Source organism: Acipenser ruthenus, chromosome 23, assembly GCF_902713425.1.
Source record: "Acipenser ruthenus chromosome 23, fAciRut3.2 maternal haplotype, whole genome shotgun sequence".
Classification (NCBI taxonomy): Eukaryota; Metazoa; Chordata; class Actinopteri; order Acipenseriformes; family Acipenseridae; genus Acipenser; species Acipenser ruthenus.
Genome location: NC_081211.1, coordinates 30,068,433 through 30,081,317, shown reverse-complemented (window position 1 = coordinate 30,081,317; position 12,885 = coordinate 30,068,433). Strand labels below are relative to the sequence as shown.

The 12,885-nt window shown below is 45.7% G+C and overlaps 1 protein-coding gene across 1 annotated transcript; it reads left to right on the top strand.

The window, feature by feature from the left end:
* Window positions 1-5,706: 5,706 nt before the first annotated feature.
* On the top strand, window positions 5,707-11,359 carry LOC117413065 (15-hydroxyprostaglandin dehydrogenase [NAD(+)]-like). Its single transcript, XM_058997254.1, has 8 exons — window positions 5,707-5,856; window positions 6,901-7,003; window positions 7,461-7,579; window positions 7,921-8,027; window positions 8,191-8,287; window positions 8,462-8,538; window positions 9,474-9,637; window positions 11,002-11,359. Exons 2-8 carry the CDS (start codon window positions 6,906-6,908, stop codon window positions 11,120-11,122), a joined length of 783 nt encoding a protein of 260 aa, XP_058853237.1. The 5' UTR covers window positions 5,707-5,856; window positions 6,901-6,905; the 3' UTR covers window positions 11,123-11,359.
* Window positions 11,360-12,885: the final 1,526 nt, after the last annotated feature.

Below are 12,885 nucleotides of genomic sequence, written 5' to 3'. Positions count from 1 at the left end.
ACTGACAGACAGCAGCCTTGAGAAATACAGAACCGTTTCCTGCAGCACGGCTGATATACTCACACGTGTTGGGAAGACAGTGGTTCTTCTGAGTAACCTCCCTCTTGTGCAGAGAGCAAGCGTGACATTGCACGGAAGTAAAGCAGCCAGTCTAACCAACGTTTTGTTTTTGCACCAGGCACATTTTATTTTGTACATATTTTCTACTGCACAAGATCTTTGGTTTCTTTTTCATGCTTCAGAATGGAAAGTGCAGCAATCGGGTCATGTGACACAGGAAGTCATTAGATAACAGGAATCCAGGAATACATTATTTTAAATTATTGTTTAAATCTACTGCACTGTATTAAAAAAAAACTGAAGTATAAAAAACAAGCAGATACAGAGAATATGTGATTTTTTTTTTGTTTAGTTTTATTAAACAACTCAGAGCATCATTATTATTTATTTTTTAGCAGACGCCCTTATCCAGGGCGACTTACAATTGTTACAATATTTCACATTATACAGATATCACATTATTTTTACATACAATTACCCATTTATACAGTTGTTTTTTTTTTATTGGAGCAATCTAGGTAAAGTACCTTGCTCAAGAGTACAACAGCAGTGTCCCCCATTGGGGATTGAACCCACAACCCTCCGGTCAAGAGTCCGGAGCCCTAACCACTACTCCACACTGCTGCCCTCATGGCAAGCAGGTGTTTTTTTACTGGGAGTGGAGCTTCTGACGCCACGACCAGCACAACGGGTGGTAAAGGTGTAAAACTAGGAGTTTCTGGATAACTTTAAACATGTTTGATTGGCCCCAGCCTTTGCACTTGCTTTCAGCAAGGCCCCTTGGTGTTTGTATGGTACAATATGTCACGGGTATTCACAAAGCAATGCCAGTGCAATGAACACAATGAGCAGTGTCCAGTCAGCATTGCTGCACAGGGTGTGTCATCTTAAAGAGCCTTCTGGAGGGTGATTGCTCACCTTCAAAAAGGGGTTTTATACTGATAAACTAAAGACAACGGAGCAACAAGGAAGGGACCAATAAGGAGCTGCTACTTCAAATAAATACCCAGGCTGAGGATTCACAGGCAGGCCCGCACCCAAAGAAGCACGCCAGCGGTGTCACCACGGCAACAGATTCCGCACCATCATACCGGCAATGTAGATAAACCCCAAGGGGAGAGGGACTGATGCGCTGCTTCTGTCCCGTCTGCCTTGCAGGGGTGTCTCAGTGCCCAGGGAGTGCACTGCAGAGCGCTGTCTTTCTGTTTGGTTTAGTTTTAAAATGATATCTTTTCAATAATGAAGGTTTGGGTTGAGACGTGTCTCAAAGTGGACACAATGGTGAAGGCATCCCATTGCCTGCAGGGCTCCCTGTGTAGCTTTGAAACAGGATGGACAGCGAGTGAAATACAGTAATACAGTAAAATACAGCATGCGAATAATTCACTGAGCTGCTGAGAATTAACCAATGGGGAAATTGGGAGCACTGTACTTGATTTGTACCCTCGAGTGTGTGTGTCTGAAGTCATGCAGTGTGATATCCACTTCTCTGCCTTGTTCCTTAAAAAAGAAAGTATGACGTATGACATGGCAGCTGAACCCCCAAGATCACAGAGCTCAGCAGTTCATCTCAGTGCTGGTGTTTTCTCAGCTTCAATATCAAGGACACAGGCAGGGAGCAGCACACTCTACATTGCAAGACTTGAAGTCGCATAGTAATTGGATTTACAATTGAATCGAAGAGGCTTACAGTGATCCCTGGCTGAGCGGTCAGTCTCAATGGTCGCGCTGTGCAGCCTGGGAGAGAGATGCTGTTCTCAATGTAGAACTCCTCCTTTCAGCAGTGCAATTCAACCCCTTTAATATCCGAACTTTATAAATACAGTCTGACAAGACTGATTCATAAAACACATTGTAGTGTGCCCTCCACACACACAGTCACTCACACACACACACGCACGCTCCCGCACACACACTCACACACACTCACACACACACACACAGTCACACACACACACACACGCACGCTCACGCACACACACACAGTCACACACACACACACACACACAGTCACACACACACGCACGCTCCCGCACACACACTCACACACACACACACACACACACACAGTCACACACACACACACACGCACGCTCCCGCACACACACTCACACACACACACACAGTCACACACACACACACGCACGCTCCCGCACACACACTCACACACACTCACACACACACACACAGTCACACACACACACACACACTCACACACTCACACACAGTCACACACACACACACTCACACACACACACACACAGTCACACACACACACACACGCACGCTCCCGCACACACACTCATACACACTCACACACACTCATACACACTCACACACACTCACACACACACACACACTCACACACACTCATACACACACACACACAGTCACACACACTCACACACACTCATACACACACACACACTCACACACACTCATACACACACACACACAGTCACACACACTCACACACACTCATACACACACACACACACTCACACACACTCATACACACACACACACACAGTCACACACACTCACACACACTCATACACACACACACACAGTCACACACACTCATACACACACACACAGTCACACACACTCACACACACTCATACACACACACACACACTCACACACACTCATACACACACACACACAGTCACACACACTCACTCATACACACACACACACAGTCACACACACTCACACACAGTCACACACACTCTTTTTGTCACTCTGTTATGGTACAGTTGAACACATTCAGATATTCCTGCTCGCTGCAGAATTCTTTCCTTTGTGCACAATGACATCAGTGTCATGAAAAGCTCTCTGGCATTGTCCGTCCCATTGGCCCCCTTTAGTAATGTAATCGCCAGCTAAATGGCTGCGGGCGGCACCAATAAAACCCCTAGTCAGCAACTGGTCAGCAAATCACAAAGGAAGGGTTTCAATTGTGGAACTGCAAAATAAGCACTGAGCACAGGCAGAGAGAAAAAAGCAGCCGGTGGAGCTGAGGAGCAGGGAGAGGGGGCAGGGGGAGAGGGGGCAGGGAGCAGGGAGCAGGGGGCAGGCTCCCATTCCCAGAGCCCCAGCAGTGTTTCATGACTGTCCTCGAGGTGTTGCACTGCACCTGCAGGCTCCCATTCCCAGAGCCCCAGCAGTGTTTCATGACTGTCCTCGAGGTGTTGCACTGCACCTGCAGGCTCCCATTCCCAGAGCCCCAGCAGTGTTTAATGACTGTCCTCGAGGTGTTGCACTGCACCTGCAGGCTCCCATTCCCAGAGCCCCAGCAGTGTTTCATGGTTCTGCTCATTTAATGTATCGTCTAATCTGGGGTCGGCTACTCAGCCACTCCCAGTCAGGGTCTTCGTTCTGACTATGTCACTAATTATATAACTGAGCAGCTTCTCTGTTATGAAAAGAGACGGGGCGTCAGTGCAGGTAATCCAGCCCCATTCAAAAGCTCAGCACAGCAAGCGAACAATCACTCTCAACCAATAACAACAGGGATACCTCAATGCAAACATGCAGCAGGACAAGGTTTTCAAAACAAGCGCAAGTGTGATCCTGCCTTATCTGGACAGCCGAAGCCAGCACAGCATTGAGACGATGGTCCAGCAGACAGCTGAGAGCATTCAGATAGCATCTTGGTGAACGGGAGGGGACACAGTAATCAGCACAGAGCAGCCAGGGACAGCTAGCATTCCACTCTGCAGCGCTGGCAGCCCAGGCTGGGTGGGGTTCATACAGCATGAAGGGATCAGATCGAGACGGCCTCATTGCACACCCAGTCCAGAGCAACACCACGTACATTTACACTTGTGGATACAGATCGCTGTGGGAAGTGCAGCCTCCTGCTAGGATTGCATTGGGAAATGCTGCAGTGCGTTGAGCAATGTAGGCCAAAGATTACAAACAGTCAGACTGCCGCTGACACAGCGGGCTGCCCTGCTGCCCACGCATCTCAGATCAGAGACACAACCGAGCCATTCTGAATGGCGCAATTCCTCCAGCCCTTCCAGCAATGAACTAGCGCAGGTGTGAAACGGGCTTCATTCAAGCATGCCGGCACTTTGTGCATGTTCTTTTAAAAGAGGGTGCTGTATCTTAAGAACGTGAAAGCTGTGGCCCTGCACCACACACTCTGCTGAAGTAAATGCTGCTGTTTGCTCTCGTAGACAAGGACAACGTGTTTGCCAGGGCCACTCAGGAGTCAGGGAATATTCAGTCTGCCCGAGTCAGTCAATATAATGTATTTGACCGGGGGGGGGGGGTTAATGCTGGTGCAACTCAAACTTTATCTCTAACGTGTTTGGAATATACAGTCCTGCCCCCGAATATATGACAATATATTTGAATTTCGAAATATTGAACATATCCTAAACCCTTGTTTAATTTTCGAGCGTCTATTATTTCCCTCACAACATTACCATCTTTTTAAGCGTATATATTTAATACAGGGTGCTGTAGCTGTTTAGTGTAAAGTGTAAAGTGCAGAGCCAAATGACACGTCAGAGAAACAGAAATGTTCTTGTTACGATGCCCTCTTGTGGGGACGTACTGCAAATACAGATTTTAATTCCAACTCTAATCTTGTGGTGTTTTCCCGGGAACCATCTACTACACTGCCACCTACTGGCTGAAGTCAGTCCACACAGGCAGTGCATGCTCAGTCCTCAGTGGTGTGAACTTCAGTTCTTTCACAGGGAGGGGACTAATACCCAGCCTAAGGCAGAACCTGTGGCACTGAGGGACGGCTTCGTCTAAATGCTTGTCTTTCTGGTTTAGTTTCTTCTTGTTTTATCTTAGAATGTAGCCTGGAGTCGAGGCACAGCCTCTCTTAAAATCTTCCACTTCCAAGTGTCCAGGTCGTTTTAAGAGACAGCAGATTATCTGATCTGGATGGGACATGCAAGCAGTGATGGGAATGAGGCTTCAGTTACAAAGCCCTGTGAGTAACCAGCTAACGATGACTGTGAGTCACTCCCCAGAGGCTCTGTCTCTATGATTACCCTAATTAGGTCTAAAGTAAAACCTGAAGTGGATTCAACTCCTGTGCATTAGGAATCTTAGAAGAAGAAAGAAAAGTGATGTGTGCACCAAATAAGAACCCTGCAAATGTGATGAACCTGTTAGAATGTTCTCAATAATAACCTGCAAATGTGATGAACCTGTTAGAATGTTCTCAATAATAACATGCAAATGTGATGAACCTGTTAGAATGTTCTCAATAATAACATGCAAATGTGACGAACCTGTTAGAATGTTCTCAATAATAACATGCAAATGTGATGAACCTGTTAGAATGTTCTCAATAATAACATGCAAATGTGATGAACCTGTTAGAATGATTTATAAACAGTATCAACTCTTCAGATCTATTATCACACAAAATACAGATTGCTCTGCAAACACTAAGACTAGCACTAGCACTAGCAATAATATTAATAATAATGAACAGAAATGTGTCTAGAAAATACATTTCAGATGCATTCTTACTTTTGTGACAGTTACTTGCATTAGTAATTCTGCACACTCAAGATTTCTTTCCAGATATTTCAGCCATGCTTTTCTTGTGTCTCTGTAAGTGGGAGGCTTTCCTAAAAGCAGCATTGCTGTGCGTGGAAACGCTAAGCCCCTCCTCTTGTTACCGTGTGATGATAAACACAAGTCATGCTGAATTGTGAAACCCTCAACATCTGCTTCAGAAGCGGACTTTGACATCGGGCGCTCCTGACGTCTGCCGTTTTGCCAGTCAAAGTTAGCAAGAAAGTCTTCTAAACGTGGGTACGTAAAACTAAACATATATTATATGAACTTATACTACAACTACTACTGCTGGTAATAATAATAGAAAGCTGTATCCTAATAGAAGTAAGCACCGTTGACAGCGTATGCCTTGCCCGTATGTAGCGTGTTCTCTAAGGAATGTGTTTCACAAATGCAATGCTATACAAGACGCAGAAAGCGCACTAGGCGTGCTCCGCGTCACAGTTCAGAGAACACGTTAAACGGGTGTATCCATGCAGCACGACTACGAGGCAACTGTATCAAAAATATTGCACAATACAATAATACTGAATCAATGTGCAATACACGAGCTTGGAAGCCAGACTCGGCTGCCGCTGTTCGGGATAAACAAGCACCTGCTGCACCATTCGAAGAATTACACAAATGTATGAAAGAATAAAATAAATAATTCCCTAAGCGAACGGGCTCTTTTACTGGATGCGTTTTTAAGGCTTGCAGTCTTTAATAATAAGCGTGTAGAATAGGAGTCTTCAAACCTGTACATAAAAAGCTACAGCTTACACAGGTATTGAAAATGCACATTGCAAATATTTAACTGCAGTGGAACCATTTCTACACGTTGTTGTTTTATATATATATATATATATATATATATATATATATATATATATATATATATATATATATATATATTGCGTGGGACACACAGAAAGAGGAAATCCTTTTTCCTCGTTGCCAAAACCCCCAAAATACAGGAAGTTCAGCTCTGCTGAGTGTTCGTTTAGAACACAGACTGGGCACAGAGCTGCGTGACTCCACTTTCACACACAAGTGCCGCTACTGAGCCGTCTCAGAGACGTTTAAAAAATGCTTTAAAATACCCGTTCACACATGCAATGGCGGTGATGAAATCCCAAGCATGCCCTTTATAAAGTCACACTGAATGTGCTTTACCCTGGGAAAAGCATAGCAAGATGCACAGCAAAAAAACAGGTGATATGGGAGGCGTTGTGCAGGTCAGAGTCGCACAGGACTCCCATACTAACTGTGTCGTCTGCTGTGTTCTTGTCACCCTTTCAGGATAAATGGCTCTGAGTGGAAAAGTTGCCCTTGTCACTGGGGGCTCGCAGGGGCTGGGGAAAGCCTTCGCAGAGATCCTACTGAAACATGGAGCAAAGGTGAGGTATTCATATGACTAGGCTATGAGTGGCAAAGGGCATAGAAAGCGTAGAGATCAGCTTTCAGTGCGTTACACAACAAGAGGCTAGAGACTAAAATAACTTCCTGGAAAGGAAGTTGTCAACCAGAGGAAAGCTTTGGGGTTTGTTATTTTGACAGTTTATTTGGGCTGAGCTTTCAATACTCTGCTTTGAAATGACCTCCGAGTCCAGTAAGTGAATACATGTAGCTTTCTCACCCCTTCTAGCTGTGTACTGAAAAGCATGTATCTGTATATATGCAGTGGAACCTGGTACGGACATTCCTCTGTATCAGAATATAGGTCAAGCTGATTAATACTGATGGTAATATTTCATTAACATAAAGTATACTTCCAAACTTCCCTTGTCATGGTTACAGGATTTCCTGAATTCGGAACAGCCGGTGTTTTTAAGAAGCCTTTTTGTCCCATTTCAGGTGAGCCTCTTGGATATCAACGTGCCCACAGGAAATAAACTGAAAGCTGCTTTAGATGAAGAGTATGGTTCAGACCGTACCTGCTTCATCCCCTGCGATGTCACTTCAGAAACACAGCTTAAAGGTAATGATCTTTCTAACCAGCACTTGTGCATCAAAAAGCATTCTCTAGAGTCTGCATCAAATACAACTCAACTTTGTTACACGTTCCTTCAACTTTTTAAAAGTTGCACCACAAAACACAAAAATCAGAATCAACACATTAGCACTGCTGAATTTCCAGAGTCTCATGAACAAGTTGAAGGTCAGGTTTTAAAAATGCTGCAATCCCCTTGACTCTGAAACAAGACTGCTCCGCTGCTGGCAGCACACCATGTACAGTCTTGAGGCTTGAAACACTGATAGCAGACATGGATTTGAAACATTGTCATGACTTTTTCCCATCTCCCTGCCATGTGTTTTCAGAGGCTTTCCGTAAGACGCTGGAGAGCTTTGGACGGCTGGACATTGTGTGCAATAATGCAGGGATAGGGAACGAGAGCAACTGGGAAAGAACGGTGGATATCAACCTGGTAAGTGAAACAGTTTAGCAGCGCTGGAGGCGTTGAGCTTAATGAGAGGCTCAGGAGACCACAATATTTCCAGATGAACATCGAAATGGAAGCTCTTTAATATGGCCATGTGTTACTGTGTTAAATACCCCATGGCGCCTGTGTGTTTCCTTTCCCCTGTCAGAATGGAGTGATCAGAGGCTCCTATCTCGCTCTGCAGCACATGAAGAAGCAGAATAAAGGCCAGGGGGGAGTCATTGTTAACATCGCGTCAATGGCAGGTAATTCAAAAGCATGCAAATGCATGGAAACATGCAATGCATATTTTCATTGTAGGCAGTGGAGCCACAATGGAGCCTAGGAGGGAGGTTACAAGTGCAATGCTACACACAGGGACCCGTGCATTGCACTTGCATTTTAAGAAGCTCTAAATGCTTGTTTTCTCTCCTAACCAGGTCTGGGTCCATTTCTCTCAGCACCAGTCTACACAGCCACCAAGCATGCTGTTGTTGGATTCAGCCGGGCTTTAGCAGTAGGTTCAGTGTTAACGCTTTACCTTTCCAATCAAATCCTCTCGTTCTGCATGCATAGGTCAGAAAAACAAAGTATGTGATTTCCTCCAGCACACAGATTGGACACTCCAGTACAGTGCTGTTGCACTGGGATCAGTGAGAGCTGGCCATGGCCAGGGTAGAGCCTCTCGTTAGCACTCACCATATCTACCCACCTTCAGTTCTGTTGAGCATCTTTAGTTTTTAGTTTTTGGTTGTATTTCAGAGCACACTTTTTTGACATTTAATTTAGGGGCCTGTGAGTGATTAGTCTAAAATGTATTTTATTCCTTTTAGAAATGCAAATGATGATTTTTTTTCTTTCAGATAGAAAACGCGCTAACGGTGATTTGAAGTAAATAGCTTTGAGAATCTAGCCCTGTGTGTCCTTCTGAGAAACAGACAAGGGTGCAACAGCACACAGTAGAGCTGGATTGAATATCTGCATATCCTTGCTCTGTCAGGGTTTTAAGAACAGCACACAGTAGAGCTGGATTGAATATCTGCATATCCTTGCTCTGTCAGGGTTTTAAGAACAGCACACAGTAGAGCTGGATTGAATATCTGCATATCCTTGCTCTGTCAGGGTTTTAAGAACAGCACACAGTAGAGCTGGATTGAATATCTGCATATCCTTGCTCTGTCAGGGTTTTAAGAACAGCACACAGTAGAGCTGGATTGAATATCTGCATATCCTTGCTCTGTCAGGGTTTTAAGAACAGCACACAGTAGAGCTGGATTGAATATCTGCATATCCTTGCTCTGTCAGGGTTTTAAGAACAGCACACAGTAGAGCTGGATTGAATATCTGCATATCCTTGCTCTGTCAGGGTTTTAAGAACAGCACACAGTAGTAGAAGTAACTTTGCTGTGCGGGTTCAACACTGAATCATCTTTTCCCTTCTCTGTGTCGCAGGATGCCTCTCGAGTGAGTGACTATGGGGTGCGGATAAATGTGCTGTGTCCTTCTTTTGCAAAAACGGAAATACTGGAAACTTTCAACACAGACGATCTCATGGGACAGTTCTCCAACCTCAGACAAACTACACAGAAACTGCTGGAGCATATGGGAGTGTTAGAGTGAGTTTCATTCTGTTCTCTGCTGTAAGGGCAGTGTGGTGTGAGGGCAGTGTGGTGTGAGGGCAGTGTGGTGTGAGGGCGGTGTGCTGTGGCAGTGTGGTGTGAGGGCAGTGTGGTGTGAGGGCAGTGTGCTGTGGCAGTGTGGTGTGATGGCAGTGTGTTGTGATGGCAGTGTGGTGTGAGGGCAGTGTGCTGTGGCAGTGTGGTGTGAGGGCAGTGTGGTGTGGCAGTGTGGTGTGGCAGTGTGGTGTGAGGGCAGGGTGTTGTGAGGGCAGTGTGCTGTGTGGTGTGGCAGTGTGGTGTGGCAGTGTGGTGTGATGGCAGTGTGGTGTGAGGGCAGTGTGCTGTGGCAGTGTGGTGTGATGGCAGTGTGGTGTGGCAGTGTGGTGTGAGGGCAGTGTGCTGTGGTAGTGTGGTGTGAGGGCAGTGTGCTGTGGCAGTGTGCTGTGGCAGTGTGGTGTGGGGGCAGTGTGGTGTGAGGGCAGTGTGCTGTGGCAGTGTGCTGTGTGGTGTGGCAGTGTGCTGTGGCAGTGTGGTGTGATGGCAGTGTGGTGTGAGGGCAGTGTGCTGTGGCAGTGTGGTGTGATGGCAGTGTGGTGTGGCAGTGTGGTGTGAGGGCAGTGTGCTGTGGCAGTGTGCTGTGGTAGTGTGGTGTGAGGGCAGTGTGCTGTGGCAGTGTGCTGTGGCAGTGTGGTGTGGGGGCAGTGTGGTGTGAGGGCAGTGTGCTGTGGCAGTGTGCTGTGGTAGTGTGGTGTGAGGGCAGTGTGCTGTGGCAGTGTGGTGTGAGGGCAGTGTGGTGTGGTGTGGCAGTGTGGTGTGAGGGCAGTGTGCTGTGGCAGTGTGGTGTGAGGGCAGTGTGGTGTGGCAGTGTGGTGTGGCAGTGTGGTGTGAGGGCAGTGTGCTGTGGCAGTGTGGTGTGAGGGCAGTGTGGTGTGGTGTGGCAGTGTGGTGTGAGGGCAGTGTGGTGTGGCAGTGTGGTGTGAGGGCAGTGTGCTGTGACAGTGTGGCAGTGTGCTGTGGCAGAGCGTGATTGTAAGGATCAGCAGCATCCAATACAAAGTGCGCCTCGTCTGCTTTTTGCCATTCCTGCTTTTTTACACATCCTTTCCTCTAGCGATCTGGAGCAGCTGCAGTTACATTACTGACAGCACGCTTGCCTTGGGGCGATGCTTATATCTATTGCATCTACTAGATGTCTTGTAACAGCGCCTGTCTGATTAGAGATTATTTACTGTTGAAAGGTGGATGCTGTCTGTCATAATCTCTATGAGGAATATTGAATTTGCACAGACACTGGGAAGGCAGTCTTTGCTTATTTGTGGTGTGTCCCGTGACTGAGCTGAATGTCCCTCTGGTGTCCACAGACCGTCTCAGGTGGCTGAACACTTTCTGCAGTTGGTGACAGATGACAGCAGGAATGGGGCAGTGCTGAGGGTGACCCAGGCAGGAGCCAGCTACATGGAGTACCCCAAAAGTGTTATGTGATCTGTGGGAGAAACACCACAAGAGTCACAATATATCCACTGAGCTTCAAACCAGAGCCGCAATATATCAGAGTCGCTTCTGCACTTCAATGCTCAACTGGTGCAAATTTATTTGATTTTATTTTTTCATAAAATTATCATTTTTTTAAATTAATAAAAATATAAATGTTGTGACCATTTCTTATGCAGTATTAAGAAAATAATAATACATAATCAATACAAAATGATTTAAACACTTCATTGTCTTTGCTGTTGATCTGTTCCCAGTGTACATGTGTTTCAAAAGCAGACTGTAGTAAGTGTAGATGATCTGTTTCACTCTCAGCCAGTGCTCAGGACCTCAGTAAGTAGAGCCTGCACACTGTGTGAGATACAGGCTGATATAAACACTGTAACATGTTTGGTTTTATCACTGACCTGCTTTCTGCTGTGGTTGAGTTTCCTACCCACAGAACTGTCGGTTGCAGTTGGTTTAAATAACAAGCTAGATATTTAAATCTCAGTTTTAGGTATATTCGTTTCTTGTCATTAGCCAATACCATTGAGAATTTGAAACTTCACACTGGCATTCTGCAGTGTTTGTCATCCTCATTTGAATTGCATTGTAAATGACTTACCACAAGGTGTCGCTAACATGTCACTGAAGTGCTTGTTCGCGTCTCCAGGGCCAGTGGAATTGGCAGGAATCTCGGGGGTAAAGCTGAACCCTCATCTGCTGTAGTCTCCACCAGCAAACACAACCCCCTCCCCCTCCTCGCCCAAAACAGTATTTAACATGAACAAAAGCAGCAGTAAGTGATTCCAAATAATGTGTCTTCAATTCAAAATACTAATATTTAGGGAAGCATACAGTATCCTATATATATAAATGTTTACTTTGTATTATGACATCGCGTCTGCTGTGAGAGATGTATGCTCTGTATGATACACTGATGAACGCTAATCAGGCACAACTGTATACATTCTGAACATGTCTTCAGGGCAGAGTCGATGCTGGAGCTCTTTAAGTGAATGCTGCAAAACCAGCCTGCTGCAGCTGTGATTCGGTCATGAGAAACCGCTGGAGAGACAGCTCGAATAACCTGCAGAGGAAATCACTTGATATGTTGTTAGGGCTGCTGGAAGACAGAGGGGAACGGGCAGCAGCTGGGATACATGTTATGAGCTGCATTTCAATATTGCACACACACCTTCTAGCAATGTTCAGGTGCGTCTGTAATAAATGCTTCAGGCTGCATGCTTGCATGCTGTGAGTGCAGTTCCCCCAATGCATCCCCATGGTTATGCTGTGCTGTGCATTTACTAGTGTTCACCCCTGTTTGCCATGTTTATTACTATGCTTTACCAGACCTCGTTATTTGTCACAATGCTTACCTCTGCTTCACCATGCTTTCACTGTGCTTTATTACAGTCTGCTGTGCTTTTACTGTAGGGAACTTTTATAAGGGGTGTTAATTTCAATTATTCAGTCAAATATCCAGGTAATACACAAGCATAGAGCAACGGGTCACGATAAGCACAGAGCGAGATGATCTCGTACATGTTATATCGATATAAACACATGCATTTTATTATAAATAGCTCTGTCCTGTGGCGTAGAGGGACAGACAGCATGTGTTGCGGGGCAGGTTTAAAATGCATTTATTGACACATTTCAGAATGGGAAACGTTATCTTGCTGAGTTTCCCTCACCCCTCGAATGAAATCCCAGGGCAGCACGAAACCCAAATCTACAACTACACCGTTGTGGCAAATTATACCCAA